This window comes from Oncorhynchus tshawytscha, linkage group LG22, assembly GCF_018296145.1.
Source record: "Oncorhynchus tshawytscha isolate Ot180627B linkage group LG22, Otsh_v2.0, whole genome shotgun sequence".
Taxonomy (NCBI): domain Eukaryota; kingdom Metazoa; phylum Chordata; class Actinopteri; order Salmoniformes; family Salmonidae; genus Oncorhynchus; species Oncorhynchus tshawytscha.
The window spans coordinates 29,793,316-29,819,208 of NC_056450.1; the positions used below are offsets into that span (position 1 = coordinate 29,793,316).

The following is a 25,893-nucleotide window of genomic DNA, read 5'->3' on the forward strand; positions in this document are numbered from 1 at the left end:
GTCGAGCAGTGTGGGTGGGCTGGGGCTCTACTGCTGCTGTGCTGTGTCGAGCAGTGTGGGTGGACTGGGGGCTCCACTGCTGCTGTGCTGTGTCGAGCAGTGTGGGTGGGCTGGGGGCTCTCTACTGCTGCTGTGCTGTGTCGAGCAGTGTGGGTGGACTGGGGGCTCCACTACTGCTGTGCTGTGTCGAGCAGTGTGGGTGGGCTGGGGGCTCCACTACTGCTGTGCTGTGTCGAGCAGTGTGGGTGAGCTGGGGGCTCCACTACTGCTGTGCTGTGTCGAGCAGTGTGGGTGGGCGGGGGCTCTACTGCTGCTGTGCTGTGTCGAGCAGTGTGGGTGGGCTGGGGGCTCTACTGCTGCTGTGCTGTGTCGAGCAGTGTGGGTGGGCTGGGGGCTCCACTGCTGCTGTGCTGTGTCGAGCAGTGTGGGTGGGCTGGGGGCTCCACTGCTGCTGTGCTGTGTCGAGCAGTGTGGGTGGGCGGGGGCTCTACTGCTGCTGTGCTGTGTCGAGCAGTGTGGGTGGGCTGGGGGCTCTACTGCTGCTGTGCTGTGTCGAGCAGTGTGGGTGGGCTGGGGGCTCCACTACTGCTGTGCTGTGTCGAGCAGTGTGGGTGGACTGGGGGCTCCACTACTGCTGTGCTGTGTCGAGCAGTGTGGGTGGCTGGGGGCTCTACTGCTGTGCTGTGTCGAGCAGTGTGGGTGGGCGGGGGCTCTACTGCTGCTGTGCTGTGTCGAGCAGTGTGGGTGGGCTGGGGGCTCTACTGCTGTGCTGTGTCGAGCAGTGTGGGTGGACTGGGGGCTCCACTACTGCTGTGCTGTGTCGAGCAGTGTGGGTGGGCTGGGGGCTCTACTGCTGCTGTGCTGTGTCGAGCAGTGTGGGTGGACTGGGGGCTCTACTGCTGTGCTGTGTCGAGCAGTGTGGGTGGACTGGGGGCTCTACTGCTGTGCTGTGTCGAGCAGTGTGGGTGGACTGGGGGCTCTACTGCTGCTGTGCTGTGTCGAGCAGTGTGGGTGGACTGGGGGCTCTACTGCTGTGCTGTGTCGAGCAGTGTGGGTGGGCTGGGGGCTCTACTGCTGTGCTGTGTCGAGCAGTGTGGGTGGACTGGGGGCTCTACTGCTGTGCTGTGTCGAGCAGTGTGGGTGGACTGGGGGCTCTACTGCTGTGCTGTGTCGAGCAGTGTGGGTGGACTGGGGGCTCTACTGCTGTGCTGTGTCGAGCAGTGTGGGTGGACTGGGGGCTCTACTGCTGTGCTGTGTCGAGCAGTGTGGGTGGACTGGGGGCTCTACTGCTGTGCTGTGTCGAGCAGTGTGGGTGGACTGGGGGCTCTACTGCTGTGCTGTGTCGAGCAGTGTGGGTGGACTGGGGGCTCTACTGCTGTGCTGTGTCGAGCAGTGTGGGTGGACTGGGGGCTCTACTGCTGTGCTGTGTCGAGCAGTGTGGGTGGACTGGGGGCTCTACTGCTGTGCTGTGTCGAGCAGTGTGGGTTGGGGGCTCCACTGCTGCACTTCTCTTGTTTCATTATTCTCCTTCTTTCACTCTCTTCAGCTCGGTGTCTCAAGCACCGTGGGGAGAGCAACAAATACGGCACACATGGACACATACAAATGCACATGCACATGCACATGCACACGCACCCACAAACACAGTCCAGACAGGATGCAGTAAAGAACAAAGAGGTATGTCTGTCAAAGCTATGGGAGTACTAATGTTGGCTTACAAGTACAAGGGTTAGTGAATCTGAATACTGAATCAGCCGGGGTAGACCGGGCAATGGCTAATTTAGTGAGCCGAGCATTCCTCTGTGACAGTGTTATTGCAAGTGCATAGCAGGTACTGTATAGGTTCAGAAAGAGTGCAACAAAATACAGCAACAGCTTGTTAGCCTTTTCTGAATGCTGTGAGAAACACTTATTCATTATTGTACATTTGCATGAATTGTGCCCCCGCATGAATTGTGTTAAATACCAACTGGAGAGAAGTTGGCAGCTACAAAGGCTTTTCTAAATTCTTTCTGAGACCAAAAGAAAATATTAGCCTTCAGACCTTTCTAAAGTCTCTTCTAGAAATGGTTATGCCACGTAGAATTTCATTTGATTTTATTTCACCCATTTCACCTAGAAACAACACATACTTGAGAAATACCAATTTACCATCTCCCAGGCAAGGTTTGTCATACTTATACAACACACCACCCCTACTGTACACCCTCCAATCATTCCTCTATTCAATTCAACTAAATTCAATCAACTTCATTCATTCCCATGGAGAAATTATTGTTCCATAGAATTTGATCTAGTAGAACGGACAGAGAGAGTTGGACATTCCACGATTTGGAGAATTTACAGTATGTGGTCCGCTGGCACTTTAATTTATAATGTTTAATTAATTGTTGCTCAACACATCACACATAGGAGAATCCAGTGCCTGTAGTGACTGCATGTTCAGAAATGAAATGGCAAATTCTATTGGTGGACTGAGAAAAACATGTGGATTTTAAAGCAATGTCCACTCTATCTCTTTACTGTCCATGCTTCTGTCTTACTTCTCACCTGTCCTTGTTTAATTGTATTTGCACAAAACAAATTACACTGGAACACAAATAAAAATATGTACTTATATGAAACTTGCGGCATTTCACTTTGCCTATATGTTTAATGAGGATGCACAAATCAACACGGTCAGGGGTTAACCAATGTACTGACCGTTGAAGCTGGCGTTGCGTATGTACTTGAGCAGAGTCTTCCCCTCGGCTGCCTCCATCACAGGGCAGATGCCAGAGTGCTCAGGACACAGGTCTCTCTGCATGTTGTGGAGGGCGTGAGCCATTGCGTACACCGCGTCTATCACAAACTGCACCTTCCCCTCCTGCTCGTACTTTGAGTCTATTCCGATCCGCTCCTGGCCTGAGGGACAAGACAGTGGAGAGAGGAGAGGGCATATGTAATACATGCCATTTAGGAGACGCTTTTATCCAAAGCGACTTACAGTCATGCGTGCAGACATTTTACGTACGGGTGGTCCCGGGAATCGAACCCACTATCCTGGCGTTGCAAGTGCCATGCTCTACCAATTGAGCTACAGAGGACCAAAGAAAAAGGACAAGAAAAGGACAGTCACACACTGTGAATTAGTCACCCTGATCATATACTGTAGCACGGCATGGGTCATAGTCCTGCAGAGTCCTGTTGTAGAAGTGTAAAACAAGAAGTGCTAGCCAAGGAGGAGACAACCAGGTATAAATGATACCATATGTACATATGCATATATTTCATAGTGAAGTCAGGCCGCTATTGGCCCTATATATTTGTATCACATTTGTCCCATTTTAAGAGTGTTCAAGGCCTTGATGAGCTTCTAGAGCACGTGTCAAAGTCATTCCACGGAGGGCAGAGTGTCTGCGGGTTTTCGCTCCACCCTTGTACTTGATTGATGAATTAAGGTCACTAATTAGTAAGGAACTCCCCTCACCTGGTTGTCTAGGTCTTAAAACCAAAAATCAGCAGACACTAGGCCCCCCATGGAATGAGTTTGACAGCCCTGGTCTGGAGGCATCTCCTAGCACCTCTGGCAGCACCATGTTCTATTACGGTCTCTTCCCTTTCAGTCTCTTCACTCTTCCCTTTGGATTATTTTCTAGGCATTTTCATTTCACTGGTGATACTGAATGTCTAAATGAATGGCTTCAGGTTGGTAGGGGATCTCTTCGCTCTCTCACACACACTTAGTTTAGGTGGGGATCCTTTGACTGCGGTATTTTGCACATTTTCAACGTGCTAATGTGAACAGGTTCTATCATTAAGCATGGCATATGGACGCTGAATATATTCATTTGAAAGACGCAGGCAGTAATGAACAAGGATGCATTAACAGGAAAGCAGCTCGTCAATACACAGTGCAAAATAACAGATGAATGGGGCGCTATACAGCACTGTGGGGAAAGCTGCTCGAGTGCAAGGAGATTACTGTGTGATTTTCACATTTAAGTACCAAATAAAGACTCCCAGTTCACATTGCAAACTTGAGAAGAAGGAAAAAAGGCAGTCTGTGTGGCCATGACGAATATGACTACAACGTGGGAGACTGGCGCAAGCTGAAGGAGGTCAAAAGTAATAAGTGTTGACATTTTCTCCAGTTTCTCTCCTTTCAACATACATTTCAGCCCACACATAACCTTTCCTGTTCTCCAGAGCAGTGAGTAGAGTACTGAATGCATAAGCTTTGAATGCAAAAAAAATAACCTTCCCCTTAGTACCTGACATTCATAAATATGGATATGGATCGGCTTGGTTAGATGGAGAAATGGAAGCAGCTCTACACCGACCTTTTTGTGTCTTTGTACAATGCTTATACGCTTTGTTGATATTCTACATACATTTTTTATGTGGTTTAGTAAGTGCAAGGATCTGAAGCATGTGGCACATAAAGAAATGATGAAAGACGGTATATATAAGATACTGTACCAACAACTACTGTATGGTCAGCAGTACATCTCAGCCATAAGCCATATAAAATGTATCAATCCCTGTCACTAGCATTGACTCAGTGACATTGTACATCTTCGCCCTTTGCTGGCATACCTAGAGGATAGAAAGTATCCACCACAGTATGCAACACTTCCACACTATCAATACTCCCAAGTCCCAACACACCTCATTGCAAATAATGCTTGCAGCGAGATCAAAACATCGTCAGTATTAAAGCTCTTTGGGAGCATCAAGTGAGCTACTGTAGCAGAGCTTTACTTACTTTCAACATTTCTGTGTAGTTCCTCTGCTCAGCACCTCTCCAAATGGCATGCATGTTTGCTCTACTACCTACTTAGCATACATATCACAGCTTAGCACTGCTGGCATGATGCCATTACCCAGCTGGGCACAACTTTACTATCCCAGTAGGACCAGCTATTTACATTATCCAGCGGACTACACCTCAGAGTCCTCATTTGTAAAGATGTGTTCTACCATTATCTTAAGATACCTATAAAAACATAATCCTGCACCAACAGGAAGTGTGAATTATTACATGGATTATAATTAATGGACATTTTTGAAGGGGTTGATATATTTTTCTTAAGAGAAAATCGAGTCTGACATTTCTAAGTGGAAATTGCAAACTTCAGAAGCCTTTTTAAGCTTCAAATTTCCCGCATTGCAGGAGGTTCACCTGCAACAGGGTAATCAAATGTAGATCCTACATCGGTATTCTTTTCATAGTGCACCATTTCCAATAGTAATGACCCCTCCCACAAACAAACAAACATGAAAAAACTTAACCACATAACCAAAGAAATCTCTGTTGGCTACCTACCTGTGCATTTCCTGCTGGTGTCCTCTCTTTTGGAGGAACTAAGGAGCCTGCAGTCAAAGTTCTCCTCCCAGAACTCGGCGAACCACACGTTCCGGCGATTATTCTCCAGGGTGAGCGAGGTGAAGTATTCATCAAACCCTGGGGAATCGAAAAAAGAAAAGAGAATTCTTAAGATCTCCACCAATTACCAACAGAACCCAACCTAGGGGAAATGATGCGAGACTTGGGCAGTGTTGCTGCAGCTGCAGCGCTGTACTGGCATTTAGGAGTTGTATTAGTCTCATAGCTACGAAGTACAAATAAACCACTCTTTATCAAGTTTTGACCACTGCAGTTCCTGTGTACCACATGGGCTTTCATCAGGGCTTTCATCTTGGAAATGACATTAATATGACATTAATTAAAAAGCAGGATACATAATAAACAAGACAATAGTAAACATGTCACCCTCCACTAATGATTCAGCACCCCCCTTGGGCCAATTGATATATCGCATGTGACTAGCACATTTCAATTTTTCTGGGATGTCATGTGTCCATCTCAACACAAACTGTTCAGAGGAAACTTTGTGAATCAGGCCTTCATGGTTGAATTGCTGCAAAGATACCACTACTAAAGGACACCAATAATAAGAAGAGACTTGCTTGGGCCAAGAAACACGAGCAATGGACATTAGACTGGTGGAAATCTGCCCTTTAGTCTGATGAGTCCACATTTGAGATTTTGTGTCTTTGTGAGGCGCAAAGTAGGTGAACTGAAGATCTCCGCTAGTGTGGTTCCCACCGTGAAGCATGGAGGTGGAGGTGTAATGGTGTGGGGGTGCATTGCTGGTGACACTGTGTGTGATTTATTTAGAATTCAAGGCATACCACAGCATTCTGCAGCAATATGCCATCCCATCTGTGGTTAGTGGGACTATCATTTGTATTTCAACAGGGCAATGACCCAACACACCTCCAGGCTGTGTGTCACGCCCTGACCTTAGAGATCCTTTTTATGTCTCTATTTTGGTTTGGTCAGGGCGTGAGTTGGGGTGGGCATTCTATGTTTTTGTGTTCTATGATTTCTATTTCTGTGAGTTTGGCTGGGTGTGGTTCTCAATCAGAGGCAGCTGTCTATTGTTGTCTCTGATTGAGAACCATACTTAGGTAACATTTTCCCACCTGTGTCTTGTGGGTAGTTGTTTTCTGTTTTTGTGTCTACACCAGACAGAACTGTTTCGTGTTGTTACGTTTTGTTATTTTGTCTCAGTGTTCAGTTTTTTAAATAAATAATCATGAACACTACCCACGCTGCACTTTGGTCCACACCTTCTTCATACGATGACCGTTACACTGTGTAAGGGCTATTTGACCAAAAAGGAGAGGGGAGTGGTGCATCAGATGACTTGGCCTCCACAATCACCCGACATCAACCCAAATGAGATGGTTTGGGATGAGTTGGACCACAGAGTGAAGGATGGTGAACGATCAGTCCTTTCATCCATACTGTAGCATTGTCTATTAATCTGAGAGTGGTTACATTTCTCCAGGCCCATCCCTCAGCTTTTTACCAAAACAGAGGCAGGGTTTCCATTTTGTTATTGTTTCATCTGTGGATTTTCCCTTTAAACAGCTGCATATTATCAAGATATCAAAGTGTCCCCAATAAAAAGGTAGACACAAGTCCTATAGCAAATGCAGCATATGGCATTCATTTTTCACATGTAAATAGCACTTTTCAGTAGTGCTCCAAGCATACCATTCCATGAGCGCAGCATTTATTTTTCATCTCGAATCAATGAGACCAATCAGTCCTCAATGACAACAAAATCATAAACAACAGAGTAGGGCTGGCCAATAAGTCCTTAGTTTTGGGGTCATGCTCAGGTAAAACAATTTGGCTAGTCTATACTTCCAAATTTCCAAGTTCTATTCTTGAAGATCAAGGGGTATAACATTTATTGGAATGACTGGAATTCTGATAGACTTTGGTTTTTAATGTAAAGATATAATTTAATCGTATTATATGTAGTAGAAAGCCATAGGTGAGAAGAAGCCTACATAACCAACCCAACAAGTAAAATTTAACATCCATATATGGCCAGCTATGTAAACTTTAACATGGATTTATCCTGCAATAGATGACGTTCAATTGGTAACATAGAGTTTTGTCTTCTTCTAATGCCTCTTAAGTGGAAAGTTATCTAAAAGTAACTGAATATAATCAGATTACGTTACTGAGTTTGGGTAATCCATAAATTACGTGACTGATTACAATTTTGGACAGGTAACTGTAATGGATTACATTTAGAAATTAACCTACCCAACCCTGGTCCTACTTATCAGTACACAACCCACAGTAACAACCCACAGTAAGCGCTGCGAAACATCTACTTAATCAAATAAGCCACAAATAGTAAATAAACCATTACATTTTTTGTTTACCAAATTCGACACGCTCCCATTGACTTCCATACAATACCTCCTCGCTTGGTGAGAGGAAAAAAATGAAAAAACACCATTTGCTGGAGAAGACAGATTTTGGGCCCAGTTATCCTGATTGCTTCGCCTCTTCCGCTCTGGTGAGACTCACAAATGTCACTTAATTACTATAACTCCTTTCTTGGGCCAATCAGTGTAATTTTGTAAATGACCGATCTCTATGGCAAAACACAGCACTGGCACGATTTTGATGAAACTTGAGTGAATGATGTGTTTTGCCATAGAGATCGGTCATTTACAAAATTACACTGATTGGCCGATTTAGACCGATCCACAGTCCCCTCTCCAATTTCATTCTGTGGGACAATAATAATGGGTTTTGTATGTGAAGTCTATATGCTACGGTACTTCCTGGAATGACAGTACACTGTAATACGTTTTTTTCTTTGGGCATTGTAATTCACGAGAAAGAAAGCCTACTGTGAGGTTTCTATAAGTCCAATCAGTTCTCACCTCACCTATCTCCTATGTACTTTATATTTTGATGAATTTTTATTGAACTCTTGTTTTAAAACTTATACTGTGTGAAAAGGAATTAATAAACAATGAAGTCTATAGATAAGCAGTATTAATAATAATGGATAACAAGTACAAAGACAAGGTTTGGGTTGATGTTTCATCTCCAGCTGTGACATACTCAAGGTCCAAATCCTACACAGGTTTCTGCGCTCTCACACAGTCAGATTTATCATCAGAAGCACTGTGACAAGGGATGATGACTAATCATGACTCAGCTGAATTTCTTCTGAAAGGGACGTCATGATGCATGCTGGTTTATTATACTCATCTTGCCATCTATTGTCCTGTCTAGATCACTTTAATTAAAAAAAGCTTTACAAAAATCCACACTTCACTTTCCACCTAGGCCCCAGATTGTAATGATGAGTGGCTATCATCACAGTGACACTGAGTGGAACTGCTACATAAGTCACTGCTGACTGGTAAAACAGTGTGTGTGTGTGTGTGTGTGTGTGTGTGTGTGTGTGTGTGTGTGTGTGTGTGTGTGTGTGTGTGTGTGTGTGTGTGTGTGTGTGTGTGTGTGTGTGTGTGTGTGTGTGTGTGTGTGTGTGTGTGTACCATTACCTTTAATAGATGAGCGTTTGGGCAGTATAGTGACTGCTCCCACTGCCACGTCCTCCAACTGGTGTATTGGGCTGCTCTTCGCCCCCCAACTGTCCGACCCAATCCACAGGAAATGGCCCACCTGATTGGCTCTCTTGGTGGCATTGAGAAGTCCCCTGCAAGGGCAGCCATGTGGGAATGAGGAGAAAGCAAAAGGGATACATGCAATCCAAAATCATGGGGAACCTATCAAGCAACCTATCAAGATGCATATCAGTATATTGCAGAAGTTGTGTACTATTTATATTTATATCAATGTATATTTAAGTTACACGATGAACCTATTTATATTCACTGTGTTTCAAATTCATTGATGTCAGTGGAGGCTGCTGAAGGGAGGACGGTTCATAATAATGGCTGGAATTGAGTCAATGGGAATTGGATCAAACATGTGGTTCTCATGTGGTTGATACCATTCCATTGACTCCATTCCGGGCATTACTATAGTTCGTTCTCCCCTCAGCAGTCTCCATTGATTGATGTATAGAAGATATGAAAGGACTTCAAGAGCCCTCTATCTCTCTCCATTTTTCTCCCCCTCATATTTTCTCCATCTCTCCCTCTTTCTTTTTCTCTTACTATGGTCTGTCTATCCATCCTTCAGTTTATTTATTTTAAAAAAATATCATGTTTCCTCTCAGAGACATATCCCTTGAGGCATTGTAAACTGAACAATATCTCTGCTGCTTTGTTGTGATATTCCACATTCTCGGTTCCCCTCCCAGGCACCTTTCTGTTTGTGTTATTGGAGGCATGTTTGTGTTTCAGACACCCAGTGCGTTCATAAATGCATTTGGATGCTGTGTACTGCTCTACGCACCGTACGTCTTCTTCACTGGCAAAGATGATGACTCCCCGGGAGTGGGGCGTTTCCAGCAGTTGTTGGATGGCTTCGTCATAATCCTCCAGCTTGGGGTTGTGGGGAATTTTCAAAGACTGAGCGATGCAGATCCCACCTTAAATTCAGAGGGAGAGATACACAGAAAGAAAGAGATAGATATACAGAGAGATACACAGAAATAAAAAAGAGAAAGAGAGAGAAGGAAAGAGAGAGAGAGAGAGAGAGAGAGAGAGAGAGAGAGAGAGAGAGAGAGAGAGAGAGGGAGAGAGAGAGAGAGAGAGAGAGACAGAGAGAGAGAGGGAGAGAGAGGAGAGAGAGAGAGAGGAGAGAGAGAGAGAGAGAGAGAGAGAGAGAGAGAGAGAGAGAGAGAGAGGGAGGGAGGGAGACAGAGAGAGAGAGGGAGAGAGAGGAAGAGAGAGAGAGAGAGAGAGAGAGAGAGAGAGAGAGAGAGAGAGAGAGAGAGAGAGAGGGAGCAAGAGAGAGAGAGAGAGGAGAGAGAGAGAAGAGAGAGGAGAGGAGAGACAGAGAGAGAGAGAGAGAGAGAGAAAGAGAGAGGGAGGGAGACAGAGAGAGAGAGAGAGAGAGAGAGAGAGAGAGAGAGAGAGAGAGAGAGAGAGAGAGAGAGAGAGAGAGAGAGAGAGAGAGAGAGAGAGAGAGAGAGAGAGAGAGGAGAGGAGACAGAGAGAGAGAGGGAGAGAGAGGAGAGAGAGAGAGAGAGAGAGAGAGAGAGCAAGAGAGAGAGAGAGAGGGAGAGAGAAAGAGAGAGAGAGAGAGAGGAGAGACAGAGAGAGAGAGAGAGGGAGAGAGAGAGAGAGAGAGAGAGAGAGACAGAGAGAGAGAGAGAGAGAGAGAGAGAGAGAGAGAGAGAGAGAGAGAGAGAGAGAGAGAGAGAGAGAGAGAGAGAGAGAGGGAGGGAGACAGAGAGAGAGAGGGAGAGAGAGGAGACAGAGAGAGAGAGAGAGAGAGAGAGGGAGAGAGAGAAAGAGAGAGAGAGAGAGAGAGAGAGAGAGAGAGAGAGAGAGAGAGGGAGACAGAGAGAGAGAGAGAGAGAGAGAGAGGAGCGAGAGAGAGAGAGAGAGGGAGAGAGAGAAGAGAGAGGGAGGGAGACAGAGAGAGAGAGGGAGACAGAGAGAGAGAGAGAGAGAGAGAGAGAGAGAGAGAGAGAGAGAGAGAGAGAGATGATGAGCCCTCTGGAACATACATGAACATATACAAATTAGAGCTGGGACAATAAACAGAACATTATAAACGTGAAATTGATGGCAACAACCATTAAACTAGCAGTAGTAGTTTAAAGGATATATTTTTAAATGGTGGTTGCTCAGATAGAGCTTATTTGATGTCTTTTGTTTCTTAGTTTGTTTGTGAAATTGTTTAATATTCTGTTTAATTTGTTCCCAGGGGAGAAGGGGAAGGCACCTTGGGAGTGCTTAGGCAAGAGGACCGCGGGCATACATATACCCGTAGTATATTCACTGTCTAGGCACACTAGGTAAGACCTGGGCGGACCACCCCCTGTATTTTGGTTAGGGCACCAGGTGGTGCTAAATTAGGTAAGTAGTGGGTAGGCAGGTAAGATAGGAGAGGGGGGGGCTTTGAGATTTACTTTCTTTGCTTTGGTTCCGTCCAGCCCCTTTTCCCCATATTACCGTGTAAAGGAATAAAGTCCTTGTAAACGGTACCACATTCTGCCTGTTGTCATTCTTACTTGCACCTACAGTCCATACCTTTTTCACTGCACGGAGAGTTTAGTTGTAGCAGGGTCTTGCGTTCCCTCTTCATAGAGGCGTGCGTAACATAATGGACAGGGTTATAAACTTATCTTGCTATTTATCATTATTGCATCAATTCAGGCAATTTATTGTGATATGTCTTTTTGTCCATATCCCCCAGCTCTAATTCAAAACACACACTTAAAACCCTCAAGTCAAGGTTAACCTTGACTCTTGGAAATCCGGTCCATATGGATATGGATCGCTTTCAAACAAGGTGATGCTGAAAGGAAGAGCCATATTGTTTTGTGTTTTCATCTTCGCTATAGGTATGTGAGATAGATGGATGACTAAAAAAAGACAATCACTGTATACATACTCTACACCCCATGTACATTTGAGTCACATGCTGTGAGCTGAGTGGTTTACAGTAAGTGGTACATCACAGCATAGGAAGTAGCAATTGAAAGGAAAACCCTGACAAATGAATAGTGTGATACATTTCTTAATCGAGGGCTGTGGGTGAATCCTAAGTCCAACAGAAGACCAATAGGAAACGGCACCATTCTTCTAGAAGGGAGACGTGGAAAGACTTTTCACACTTTGTGAACACAGATGTTTTCAAGTCGTCCCCTCCCCATTGACTTTTCACACTTTGTGAACACAGATGTTTTCAAGTCGTCCCCTCCCCATTGACTTTTCACACTTTGTGAACACAGATGTTTTCAAGTCGTCCCCTCCCCATTGACTTTTCATTTAACATCATTATTAGACACAACACAATGGACAGTCAACCAAGCAGGTGTGGAGACAGACCACACAAACAATGAGGATATTAATATTGACAATGAATCATGTTCAGACAGGTCAGTGCTAATGAGTTTGTGCAGGACGAAAGATACTGACTGATTGCTTCCCTGCGTCGCTAAATAGTTATTAGATATGTGGCGAGCCTCCCGTGACAGTCACCTCAGAGATGTGGCCAAAACTTAGTTGGCAATTGTCCTTGGGGGAATATTGATTAAGGCAATCATTTAGCTTAATCCATGGTTGTCTGAATCTAAAATGAAGGGCCTGTAATAGGACCTAATTTGCTCCTGTCAAGCATTTAAGGTCATCTTTAAATATCATCCCGTATCTCTGTGTTGAGCTGATGAAAACTCTGGTGCTGGAGGAGAGACTGCAGCCACCATTTTGTGAAGAGAGAAAAACAAACATTACGTTTGACAGAGTTTGATAGATATGTCATCCTCGGGTCACATTCAAGAGCTCATTATCAGAATATAAACATCAAATCGTATCTTTAACAAATAGCTTAATTGTATTCAAGCAGATGTGAGTGCACGGGCCGACCTAACCATCTAGCGTAAACAGACATTACACCTGAAGACACATGATAACTGGAGCTACATGACGAGCTGCAGGCAGGTTTGGTCCTAAATCGACACTCAGGCTTCTCTATCAAAACTAATTAAAATATCTCCTGCTCAAGCACTCCTAATACCAGATAACCTTTGCAACATTGGGTTGGTTTCCCTGAGTAGACCAAGAAATTGGAGGAATCAACTAATTGGCTGTCTGCTCAGGCTTCTAGCTGGCAGAGTAGAAAACAAAACTCCAGACCCTGTTTACTGGGCTACAGCTAAAGACAGCTCCATCTAAATGACTCTTTCCGAGTTCTCCCCCTCTCCTCCATCCCCCTTTCACCATCCCAAAAAGCAGCAGCCACATCTCTACAAAGACAGTGAGGATGGCTCCTGTAATCCTCCTTAAGTGGACAGAACACAAAAGCTGAGCTCCTTTCTCTGGCGGCTGGTCTGTTAAATGCTTGAGGATTGGGCTCTCCTGTTAAAATGAAAAGTGTAGCCTGGTATTGTGGTGTATCTGTGGAGCTGTAGCAGCAGCCGGAGGGTCTCATAGGGACACCACTAAAGCTCCATTTCAGCACAGAGATTCCATATGATTCTTCAGGGCTCTGGGAGGGCTTATGACACTGCTACGAACAAGGTTTCCTTTTTGGGAAACTCTAATAATATACTAGGGCTAATTCTTAGAGAGGTATTAGCCACACCTTTTAGCTCTGGGGGCTGTCTATGTGTCTGTCTGTCTGTCTGTCGGTCGGAGGGTATTATAGGTGATGAGGATTAATCCAACTAAAATGTATCTAGAATTTAGGGTGAAAGAGAAGTCTTATGAAAATCTGCTTGTCACTGTCACAGTGTGTGTGGTGTATAGGGAAGCAGAGCCCATACCTTGTAGCAGGAAGCTGACAGAGACATGGGATCATGGCAGCCAGTCACTGTCACAGTGTGTGTGGTGTATAGGGAAGCAGAGGCCATACCTTGTAGCAGGAAGCTGACAGAGACATGGGACCATGGCAGCCAGTCACTGATGAAGATAAGAAGCCTTTTGAGTGGTTTTGCTTTCGGTTAGTAGAATCTGGAATCCTTGGGACGTCCCTACCTTAAACTCTACTCTTAACCACTACCCTAACCTTAACCCTTACCCGTCCCTAACCCTTAGCTTAACCATTTTAAATGTTTAACTTCAATGGGGTAACGTCACAAGGATTCCAGATAGCACTAACCTTTAAGGGTGGCAGGTAGCTTAGCGGTTAGAGCATTGGGCCAGTAACCGAAATGGTTGCAGGTTCAAATATCCGAGCAAACAAGGTGAAAATCTGTTGATGTACCCTTCAGCAAGGCCCTTAACCCTAACTTGCTCCAGGGGCTCCGGACTACTATGGCTGACCCTGTAAAACAACACCTATCGTACTACTATGGCTGACCCTGTACAACAACACCTTTCTATGGCTGACCCTGTACAACAACACCTTACCATGGCTGACCCTGTAAAACAACACCTATCGTACTACCATGGCTGGCCCTGTACAACAACACCTTACCATGGCTGACCCTGTACAACAACACCTATCATACTACTATGGCTGACCCTGTACAACAACACCTTACTATGGCTGACCCTGTAAAACAACACCTATCGTACTACTATGGCTGACCCTGTAAAACAACACCTATCGTACTACCATGGCTGACCTGTAAAACAACACCTATCGTACTACTATGGCTGACCCTGTACAACAACACCTTACTATGGCTGGCCCTGTAAAACAACACCTATCGTACTACTATGGCTGACCCTGTACAACAACACCTATCATTCCACTACAGCTGACCCTGCAAAACAACACCTATTGTACTACTACGGCTGACCCTACAAAACAACACCTATTGTACTACTATGGCTGACCCTACAAAACAACACCTATCGTACTACTATGGCTGACCCTGCAAAACAACGCCTATCATACTACTACGGCTGACCCTACAAAACAACACCTATCGTACTACTATGGCTGACCCTGCAAAACAACGCCTATCATACTACTACGGCTGACCCTACAAAACAACACCTATCGTACTACTATGGCTGACCCTGTAAAACAACACCTTACCATGGCTGACCCTGCAAAACAACACCTATCATACTACTATGTCTGACCCTGCAAAACAACACCTATTGTACTACTATGGCTGACCCTGTAAAACAACACCTATCGTACTACTATGGCTGACCCTGTAAAACAACACCTATCATACTACTATGGCTGACCCTGTAAAACAACACCTATTGTACTACTATGGCTGACCCTGTAAAACAACACCTATCGTACTACTATGGCTGACCCTGTAAAACAACACCTATCGTACTACTATGGCTGACCCTGTAAAACAACACCTATCGTACTACTATGGCTGACCCTGTAAAACAACACCTATCGTACTACTATGGCTGACCCTGTAAAACAACACCTATCGTACTACTATGGCTGGCCCTGTAAAACAACACCTATCGTACTACTATGGCTGACCCTGTAAAACAACACCTATCATACTACTATGGCTGACCCTGTAAAACAACACCTATCATACTACTATGGCTGACCCTGTAAAACAACACCTATTGTACTACTATGGCTGACCCTGCAAAACAACACCTATCATACTACTATGGCTGACCCTGTAAAACAACACCTATTGTACTACTATGGCTGGCCCTGTAAAACAACACCTATCGTACTACCATGTCTGACCCTGTAAAACAACACATTTTACTGCACCTATCCGGTGTACTCTACCTGACAATCATTTTTTATTTTTTTATTTTCACCCGGATGGTATATTCTGTGAGGACTAGCCTGCCTGAAGGCTGCAGACTGGCTATGTGCTCTGAAACTGAGGCTAAATTATTGAATGACTGCAGAATTCCTTGTCACTCAGTCAAGATGAGAACACCAGGCAGGCAGAGACATCAGAGCCTGGAGTCTAGTGCTGTGGGTTTGAGTGTCTTCACCTGCCACTGGCAGAGTGTCTGTTCTCTGGGCATGAAAGAAAGAGCTCTCTGTTTACACAGGCAGCCAAAGAGCAGTCCACTGGCAGCCAAAGAGCAGTCCGATGGCAGCCAAAGAGCAGTCCACTGTCTCCGTTAGGAAAAAAATGATAACTGTGAGAGATAAATGCAAGGGGCATCATAGAGGGGAGTGTTTTACTCCTCACACTGCCCTGTGTGGAGTATTCAAATCTTATACATCGGCGATTCTAACATGGAACCTCAAACATAGTTTTAATGCAACAGTCTAAAAGTATTGGGTAAGAATGTGGTTTTTGTGAAATTAACATCCTGGGACGTGCACAATATTTCATTTGTAGCTTCAGACCTACTGCTCGGTATCTACATTAAACACTCTCCCCCCTCCAACTCAGTGCTCCACATGTCCCAGCTTGATTAATATATCACAGATAAAATAATGATGATTTAATTCATCAGGCTCCTGCTAGCCCTAGGCTGATGGTCCTAGGCTGATGAGTCTAAGTGCCACGGGCCGTGTGCTACATTAACAGCGTCCATTATTCATCCCCATATCCCGGAGATTCCCAAAATGCACTCCAGGATGTGACGGTGGCGTTTCAGAAATCAGTGGTCCCTGATGGGTTCAACCCCTCTTATCCATTCCTCTGTCCCCCCACTACCCCGCAAAACCCCAATCGTACCATCACTCCACCCCCGAGGGGGATCCATAATGCTCCAATTATATTTATCACCTCTGGAGCAGAGGCAGAACGACGACAGGCTCCCTCCACTGACACTTTCCTCCCCATGCAGCTCAAGTGGGAGCCCACAGAAATATAATTCCATTGCTATTCTGTGCACATGAACCCCTTCCTTCCTTATCCCACGTTCCATTCCACTGTCACGTTGTCTCTAGAGGAGAGCGGGGACGGCTGCTGAAGCACACTTTTCCACTTTAGAATGCTCATATTCTGAGAACACATCAAGCTATTGGTCAAATACTAGGGCAGTCACTCCATATGTATGTAAAATAAAATGCTCTTACATTTTTCCGCTTCAGTCCCTCGGCTAAATATTTGGAGTGCCTTTGACAGGTTTTTCATTGTTCAAACTAATGATATGAAAACCCGGCTGTGGCAGCATACAGCAATTAATTTAAGAGTGATGTTTGTGGGAGAATCTAATCCTCAAACGCGCTGCATGAGTTTGTTTATCAAAGAGAAAAAACTAACTCCATTACACTGGACCCAATCCAGAGGTACACACCAAGAAAAATACAAACAAGATTCATCTTCCCATGCTACAATTCTAAAGCAAAGACAACTCATTCAAATTAAACTGCAAGGGTGGAATACTACCAAAACAAGGGAGAAAGAGGAGAGTGGAAAACAGAGCAGATCATTATGAGCTGACCAACACTCTGCTCGGGATAATGGGCAGCCATATTGCATTAGTCCGGGAGAAGCTTCTCCTTGAAGTGGTGAAGCGAGAATGTTACTAATGCATCTGCCATGTCACTTCCAGAAACATCTGAAGGCCCTACAGATCAACTCAAACAACAAACTATGGCTCTATCTGGGACTGCACGTTTCTCTTTCAATGTTATTGGAGAGATTTCTACTGCATCACTGCTTCAGTGCAAATACAGTATGATGCCTATTCATTTCAATCCAATGCAGCATCTCGTACTGCAAATGACACATTCTCTCATGTTATGAATATCGAGAGTTATCATTCTGAAATCAAAGCTTTTATCAAAAGCACAATGCCTAGAGTGTGCAGGGCTTTCATTGAGGGAAATGATTCCTATTTGATTTGTATGGGGATACAGAAGGGCATTCCCTGACTGCAGCTCTATTGTAATGGATGAGTCAACCAGAACAGCAAGATACATTCCTAACTCCCTCGTCTGTGATGTTTTTACAGTCACAACAATATTATCAATGCAGCGTTTTGCTGAGACAAAAACACCAGTGAAGGAAGTACAACAGACAGAAAACCATCTGGTCATTGCAGACCCACCATGTGCAGACCTACCATGTGCAGACCCACCATGTGCAGACCTACCATGTGCAGACCCACCATGTGCACACCTACCATGTGCAGACCTACCATGTGCAGACCTACCATGTGCAGACCCACCATGGGCAGACCTACCATGTGCACACCCACCATGTGCAGACCTACCATGTGCAGACCCACCATGTGCAGACCTACCATGTGCAGACCCACCATGTGCAGACCCACCATGTGCAGACCCACCATGTGCAGACCTACCATGTGCAGACCTACCATGTGCAGACCCACCATGTGTGTTGGAGTATGTAACACACTGAAATAAAATCCCCTCCAAAGTAACCCACTAAATCATCAGGACGTTTCTTCCCAATACCCTCTTAGTGTTCTGCTGAGACTCATCCTGCAGCTGTTCTCTCCAGCGCCACAACAGCCTCTTAAAGTTTTAATGAGTGATCACACTGCACATGAACAAATTAAATTTTCATGTCCTCCAGACTTCTTATAGTCGCCCAAGGGATATCAGAGACGGAAAAGGAAGTGAGACATCCCACTCCCTCATTTTTCTGTTTCAATGGAAGTGAATGAACTAAGTAGACCAGACCAAGCTCTGTCTATGGGAGAGCCACTCCCTAAAGTAGACAGGAAGTTGCCAATGTTTTAAAATGGTAACGGCCTAAGTGAAACGTCCTGAGTGAAACGGCCTGAGTGAACTAATGTATCTTAATTTATCCACCATCTTTAAGGATATCATTAGCTCTCGACCCCTTTCCTCTACACTAGCATCAATCCTCAGTACCGATGCTCAGGATTGGTTGACAGGGGCCTAGCTAGTAGCTGCAGATTACAGGAAAATAGTTGGGATCTGTAAAGGATAAGGCAGAGATCTGTATATAATGACGAGATGCTGGGCAAAAACTGGTTGGATAAACGTTGTTGCCATGTAGTTCCAACCCCCAAAAATTATGTGATCACTTTGACAACTCAACCAAATGTAAATCAAAACTAGATGTTGAAACTAGATCTGTGCCCAATGGCTCATGTTTCCTTCTTAACAATGGGAGTCGTTGTCCCAAAGCCAGAAAGGCAGGCCTACATATTAAGCCCATAGAAACGCATTGGGATTATTTTTTACAGATTTTTGCGGAAGATAACCCTTCCTGCTTCGCCTCTTCCTCTCTTGTCAAGGTGAGAATCAGGAAGTAACCTTGGTTCCCTAGGTACAGTGGTATTGTCGGGGGAGGAGTTGTATGAATGCTGAAGCGTAGATCACGGAATGTAATTTCCTGGTCCAGATGATGAAGTAGGTAATCCTTTCTTAAAGCAGCGCCTCTGTTGCTGGGATGGAAATGGAATTGAGAGTTCTCCCACACAACAGATATTGCCAGCACCCACAGAACAAACTCTTATATTCTTAGATCATATTTTACTCAGGGTCACTCACAGAGCTGAAAGTCACTCACAGTACTAGAAGTCACTATGATAATTGTTGTCAATACATTAATACTTCTTAAATTATTACAAAATATGATTGTCTGTGTAGTCTCAGCATGGAATTTACAGCAATTTGTTGGTCCATAGTGAGCCCCAGATGGACAAAACAGCCCCTCCCTCCCGTCAGTGTCCTCCCTCCCTCCCTCCCGTCAGTGTGCTGCATGTCTTAAATTGGCAGTGTAATTATAACCTGCTATAAGGTGGAGGAGGGCATTCTCACCTGTGATCATTCCCTGTCTGTATGGAATCAGAGGTGAAAAATGCTTCAAGAGGAACAACATGTCTACAGCGCTTTGAGAAATAACTCCAAAACTAAATCTAACCACAGTATATTATCATTTACAATATCATATCCACTACTACTTCCATTACTTACCAGCCTCTTTGGAGATCTGTTGGAAGGCCTCCACGCCCTTCTCTCCATAGCTGCCCTCAGAGGCAACGGTGGAGACGTAGGTCCAGTCCAGGGCTCTGATGATGTCCACCATTGCCTGGGCCTGAAATGAGTCTGGGGGAACCACCCGAGAGAAGAAGTCATAGCGCCGGTCATCACTCAGCTCTGGGGCCGTGGAGGCATAGCTGATCTGAGGGATCTGATTGGAGGAGAGTGAAGTGATGAGAAGAGATTTTACCCCTCTTATGCTCAACAGGGTGCAACAACAGTATACAACTTTCAGCCCTATTCATTATAGTTCTGTCTGCAATGTTCTGAGTGTTCTACCTAACTGAATGTGTTTTACCTAACTGAATGTGTTCTACCTAACTGAATGTGTTCTACCTAACTGAATGTGTTTTACCTAACTGAATGTGTTTTACCTAACTGAATGTGTTCTACCTAACTGAATGTGTTTTACCTAACTGAATGTGTTCTACCAAACTGAATACTCCATGCTGAATATGCTTAATGTTGATGGTGGATGACACGAGTTTCAACCAGACAGAGAACAAAAAAATCTTTGAGACCTAGTGAGACCTAGTAAAAAGCACTGTATAAAAGCAATATCATCATTACTAGTATTATTAAGCAGTGTATCATCACTTGAGATGTTCCCGGTCCCCTATAATTATCACAGACAGCTTGGCTCTCAAATAAGTATTGCTGTTTACCCCATCAAATGCTATTGGTGATGTGTAAATTAAATAGGATTTTATAAGACACTGGTATCACCTCACCTCTCCTCACCCCTCACATCCCTCCTCACCTCTCCTCACCCCTCGAATCCCTCATCACCTCTCCTCTCTCCTCATCACCTCTCCTCTCTCCTCATCACCTCTCCTCTCTCCTCCTCAACCCTCCTCACCCCTCGAATCCCTCATCACCTCTCCTCTCTCCTCCTCACCCCGACCCCTCCTCACCCCTCCTCACCCCTTGAATCCCTCATCACCTCTCCTCTCTCCTCCTCACCCCTCCTCACCTCTCCTCATCCCTCACATCCCTCCTCTGTCCTCCTCACCCCTCCTCACCCCTCACACCCTTCCTAACCTCTCGCATCCCTCCTCACCTCTCCTCACCCCTCAAATCCCTCATCACCTCTCACCTCTCCTCACCCCTCACATCCCTTCAAACCCTTACTCACCTCTCGCATCCCTCCACACCCCTCCTCTCCCTTCCTCACCCCTCCTCACCTCAGCTCTCCCCTCCCCTCCTCTCCTCACCCCTCCTCTGCTTTCCTCACCCATCCTCACCTAGGCTCTCCCCTCCTCTCCTCACCCCTCCTCACCCCTCCTCACCTGTCCCCGGTGCAATCACAGAGATGTTATGAGTGTTCAGGTACAGACCAGCTACCTTGAATAACTCAGGTGGGCTGGGTGCATCACATTGATATTGTTGGATATGGTTGAGATACCCCATCACACCATCTTATCTAAGCTGCTGTTTGAATGCAATCCATTCCTATTAGGCTGATCAGAAGCAGCTGGACACTGGGGAAACAGGGGAATGAGGACACAGAAGCCCACTGATGGAATTCCACAACCCTGGCTAACAGCACTGAGTATGAGTTATGGCTTTGACCTACTACTGCACAAAGCAGACACATAGAGGATGGGAACAGGAGGTCATGTTCAAAGCAACTTAATACATGTTGAACGGCCAAACGTATATGCAAGTACAACATCCGTTCTGGTTGTAATACAATTACACAAATTCAGGGGAGGGAATACTGTCAGATGCTAAACCACTTCAGTGAGTTAGAATTTAGTGTTCTGGTTCAAAAGTGGGCAGCAGTCAGGTAATCTAGTATTTAAGAGCGTTGGGCCAGTAACCGAAAGGTCACTGGTTTGGATCCACGAGCCTACTAGGTAAAAAATATATTGAATGTACCCTTGAGCAAGGCACTTAACTCTAATTGCTCCTGTAAGTCGCTCTGGATAAGAGCATCTGCTAAATTACTTTTAAAAAAACTATGATACAATGTAATAAAAGGATGAGAAAGAGAATGCCAGGATTTGTATTTTAACACACTGTCTCTCTCTTTCACTCTCTTTATCTCTCTCTCTTTATTTTGGTCTCTCTCTTTCACTCTCTTTATCTCTCTCTCTTTATTTCGATCTCTCTCTATCTCTGTCTCTCTATCTCTCTATCGCTGTCTCTCTCTTTCTGTATCTCTGTCTCCGTGTCTCTGTCTCTCTCTTTCTGTATCTCTGTCTCCGTCTCTCTGTCTTGTCTCTCTGTCTCTCTGTCTCCGTCTCTCTGTCTCCGTCTCTCTGTCTCCGTCTCTCTGTCTCCGTCTCTCTGTCTCTCTCTCTCTCTCTCTCTCTCTCTCTGTCTCCGTCTATCTGTCTCCGTCTCTCTGTCTCTCTCTTTCTGTATCTCTGTCTCCGTGTCTCTGTCTCTCTCTTTCTGTATCTCTGTCTCCGTCTCTCTGTCTCCGTCTCTCCGTCTCTCTGTCTCTCTCTTTCTGTATCTCTGTCTCCGTCTCTCTGTCTCTCTCTTTCTGTATCTCTGTCTCCGTCTCTCTGAAAGTACCTATTTGCAGTGTTTGGTAGCAGCTGTATCTCATCAATGTTGTTGTTCTTATAATATGATGCACTCTCTCTTTATTTCGGTCTCTCTCTTTCTCTCTCTATCTCTGTCTCTCTATCGCTGTCTCTCTATCTCTCTATCGCTGTCTCTCTCTTTCTGTATCTCTGTCTCCGTGTCTCTGTCTCTCTCTTTCTGTATCTCTGTCTCCGTCTCTCTGTCTCCGTCTCTCTGTCTCCGTCTCTGTGTCTCTCTCTCTCTGTCTCCGTCTCTCTGTCTCCGTCTCTCTGTCTCCGTCTCTCTGTCTCTGTCTCTCTCTCTCTCTTTCTGTATCTCTGTCTCCGTCTCTCTGTCTCAGTCTCTCTGAAAGTACCTATTTGCAGTGTTTGGTAGGAGCTGTATCTCATCAATGTTGTTGTTCTTATAATATGATGCACTCTGGCGCCCCAGAGGTCTTATATAGGTCTGATAGATTGTTGAGTCACATCTTTTCAGAAACAGGGCTGGAAACAAACTATCCTCTCCTGAGCTTCTTGCTGCAGGAAATGCTATAAGAAGCAGAAAGTGGGCTGTGTGTTATTTTGGGAGCACAACCAAGATTTGCCCCATGTCTCATGGCCTGTTGATATAATTCTTACACACTACTTACTCTGGGCCTTTTTTAATTACCCCTTTGACCTCCCGCTGAATAAAGCTAAACCTTCAATCAGTAAATTCATGGGAGTGAGACTAAGAGCTTCCCACATGACTACAATACTACGAGACGCTGTGGGTATAAACAGTCTGTGATAAGGATTTCACACCTGTGCACCTCTCTCTCCGCTAGCTAATGGACTACAAATTAAGCAAGACTCCAGTTTGTAATGTATCTAGAATACTGTGTAAAATAGAAGGATTAAATTACAATATTTTGGAGCTTGATTACTTCCTCCTCTATTTATCACAGGGACAAAAGGTGAACTGTTCTGTTTTTCTGTCACTATCCTGCTTCATTAAGCAAAATCCAATCTGCTTCAGCGATAGGTTTAGTAAAATTCCCATTGATCAGGCTGTTCTAAGCACTCTTTTCATTACAAGTGTCTTAAATGGACGTTGCATTCTAAATATTGAATCCTTCTGTAACGCACCATTAATTACCAGCTCAGCCAATAGACAACCTACGTTAAAATAGACCACCCTGCACTTGCTGACGTCTGACTGTGATAAGATGACGCATAGGGTCTCTACAGTGAAGTGGAGCCTGTTGTACATAACAATACATAATCACATTTCTCCATTCTCTCAGTCCCACCATAAGGTAGTGTAGTGACTGCAGCCCATCTAGGCAGTCTAGACCATAATAACTCAAGCACAATTCAAATCAGAATGAATTGAACATGAGCAATTGAACTCAGGCACAGGAACGAGGGACAAAAAAAGGTAGATTAACAATGCCCCCTTTTCAGCATCACAATTACCCAGAGCTGATGTCTGGCGCCTGGCATTTGTGGTATGGATCAGAGTTAAGATTGCTAAGGGTAATCGCTCAGCTTGCTCTTAAATGTATCAGGGCTGACTGGATCAATGGGAGGAAAACACAGCGGTCTCTTATAGGGGACACTCTTTTATAGATCTACCACCGTAAAGTGCTGCCTACCTCTCTGAATAACCATCCAGAGCTGCAGCCTAGAAAGAAGAAGGAAGGGACAGCTTGCTTTTATTGTCATGAATCTTGCCCTGGAGGCAGAACTGAGCGATTTCCGCTAGATGGGACAGTTGCAAAGTCAAATTTGGCTTTATCGTAAGAATTCACAACAACAAAAGTTCGATTTTTGGTCTTCATTTAATGTTAGGGTTAGGTGTTATAGGATTAGCAGAGTGGTTAAGGTTAGGTTTAAAATCATATTTCATGACCACTCTGCAGAGCTGCCTCGAGGACAAAATTAAATGCAAAGCTGTGAAGGAAGGGAGAGAGGGAGCTGAGAGGAGAGGTTGGGAGAGAGAAAGGAAGAGAGCGAAAGAGAGAGAAAGTGAGCCAAAGAGGGGTTACTGAGTAAAGTTTAGGGACATTACTGTGTGGGGGGGGTTACTGTGTAAAGGTTAGAGACGTTAGAGAGGTTAGAGACGTTACTGTGAGTGGGGGTTACTGTGTTAAGGTTAGATATGTTACTGTGTGGGGGGTTACTGTGTAAAGGTTAGAGACGTTAGAGAGGTTAGAGACGTTACTGTGAGTGGGGGGTTACTGTGTAAAGGTTAGAGACGTTACTGTGTGGGGGGTTACTGTGTAAAGGTTAGAGACGTTAGAGAGGTTAGAGACGTTACTGTGTGTGGGGGGTTACTGTGTAAAGGTTAGAGACGTTACTGTGTGTGGGGGGGTACTGTGTAAAGGTTAGAGACGTTAGAGAGGTTAGAGACGTTACAGTGAGTGGGGGGTTACTGTGTAAAGCTTAGAGACGTTAGAGAGGTTAGAGACGTTACTGTGAGTGGGGGGTTACTGTGTAAAGGTTAGAGACGTTAGAGAGGTTAGAGACGTTACTGTGAGTGGGGGTTACTGTGTAAAGGTTAGAGACGTTAGAGAGGTTAGAGACGTTACTGTGTGTGGGGGGTTACTGTGTAAAGGTTAGAGACGTTAGAGAGGTTAGAGACGTTACTGTGAGTGGGGGGTTACTGTGTAAAGGTTAGAGACGTTACTGTGAGTGGGGGGTTACTGTGTAAAGGTTAGAGACGTTAGAGAGGTTAGAGACGTTACTGTGAGTGGGGGGTTACTGTGTAAAGGTTAGAGACGTTACTGTGAGTGGGGGTTTCTGTGTAAAGGTTAGAGACGTTAGAGAGGTTAGAGACGTTACTGTGAGTGGGGGGGGTTACTGTGTAAAGGTTAGAGACGTTAGAGAGGTTAGAGACGTTACTGTGAGTGGGGGTTACTGTGTAAAGGTTAGAGACGTTAGAGAGGTTAGAGACGTTACTGTGTGTGGGGGGTTACTGTGTAAAGGTTAGAGACGTTAGAGAGGTTAGAGACGTTACTGTGTGTGGGGGTTACTGTGTAAAGCTTAGAGACGTTAGAGAGGTTAGAGACGTTACTGTGAGTGGGGGGTTACTGTGTAAAGGTTAGAGACGTTAGAGAGTTTAGAGACGTTACTGTGAGTGGGGGGTTACTGTGTAAAGGTTAGAGACGTTAGAGAGGTTAGAGATGTTACTGTGAGTGGGGGTTACTGTGTAAAGGTTAGAGACGTTAGAGAGGTTAGAGACGTTACTGTGTGTGGGGGGTTACTGTGTAAAGGTTAGAGACGTTAGAGAGGTTAGAGACGTTACTGTGTGTGGGGGGTTACTGTGTAAAGGTTAGAGACGTTAGAGAGGTTAGAGACGTTACTGTGAGTGGGGGGTTACTGTGTAAAGGTTAGAGACGTTACTGTGAGTGGGGGTTACTGTGTAAAGGTTAGAGACGTTAGAGAGGTTAGAGACGTTACTGTGTGTGGGGGGTTACTGTGTAAAGGTTAGAGACGTTAGAGAGGTTAGAGACGTTACTGTGTGTGTGGGGGGGGTTACTGTGTAAAGGTTAGAGACGTTACTGTGTGTTGGGGGTTACTGTGTAAAGGTTAGAGACGTTA

At 45.0% G+C, this 25,893-nt stretch overlaps 1 protein-coding gene across 2 annotated transcripts in view; it reads right to left on the reverse strand.

Annotated features, from left to right (window-relative positions):
- Positions 1 to 25,893, reverse strand: part of LOC112222287 (metabotropic glutamate receptor 7) — a 120,682-nt gene that overhangs the window by 58,652 nt on the left and 36,137 nt on the right. Inside the window, exons 2-7 of one of the 2 annotated variants that reach the window (XM_042304061.1) lie at positions 19,724 to 19,940; positions 9,734 to 9,869; positions 8,875 to 9,029; positions 5,309 to 5,446; positions 3,014 to 3,076; positions 2,704 to 2,904 (exon numbers count right to left, since the gene is read on the reverse strand). In XM_042304061.1, the coding sequence (XP_042159995.1) occupies positions 2,704 to 2,904; positions 3,014 to 3,076; positions 5,309 to 5,446; positions 8,875 to 9,029; positions 9,734 to 9,869; positions 19,724 to 19,940 (910 nt within the window). The remainder of the gene's footprint in view (positions 1 to 2,703; positions 2,905 to 3,013; positions 3,077 to 5,308; positions 5,447 to 8,874; positions 9,030 to 9,733; positions 9,870 to 19,723; positions 19,941 to 25,893) is intronic. The other variant, XM_024385041.2, reaches the window with a different exon arrangement.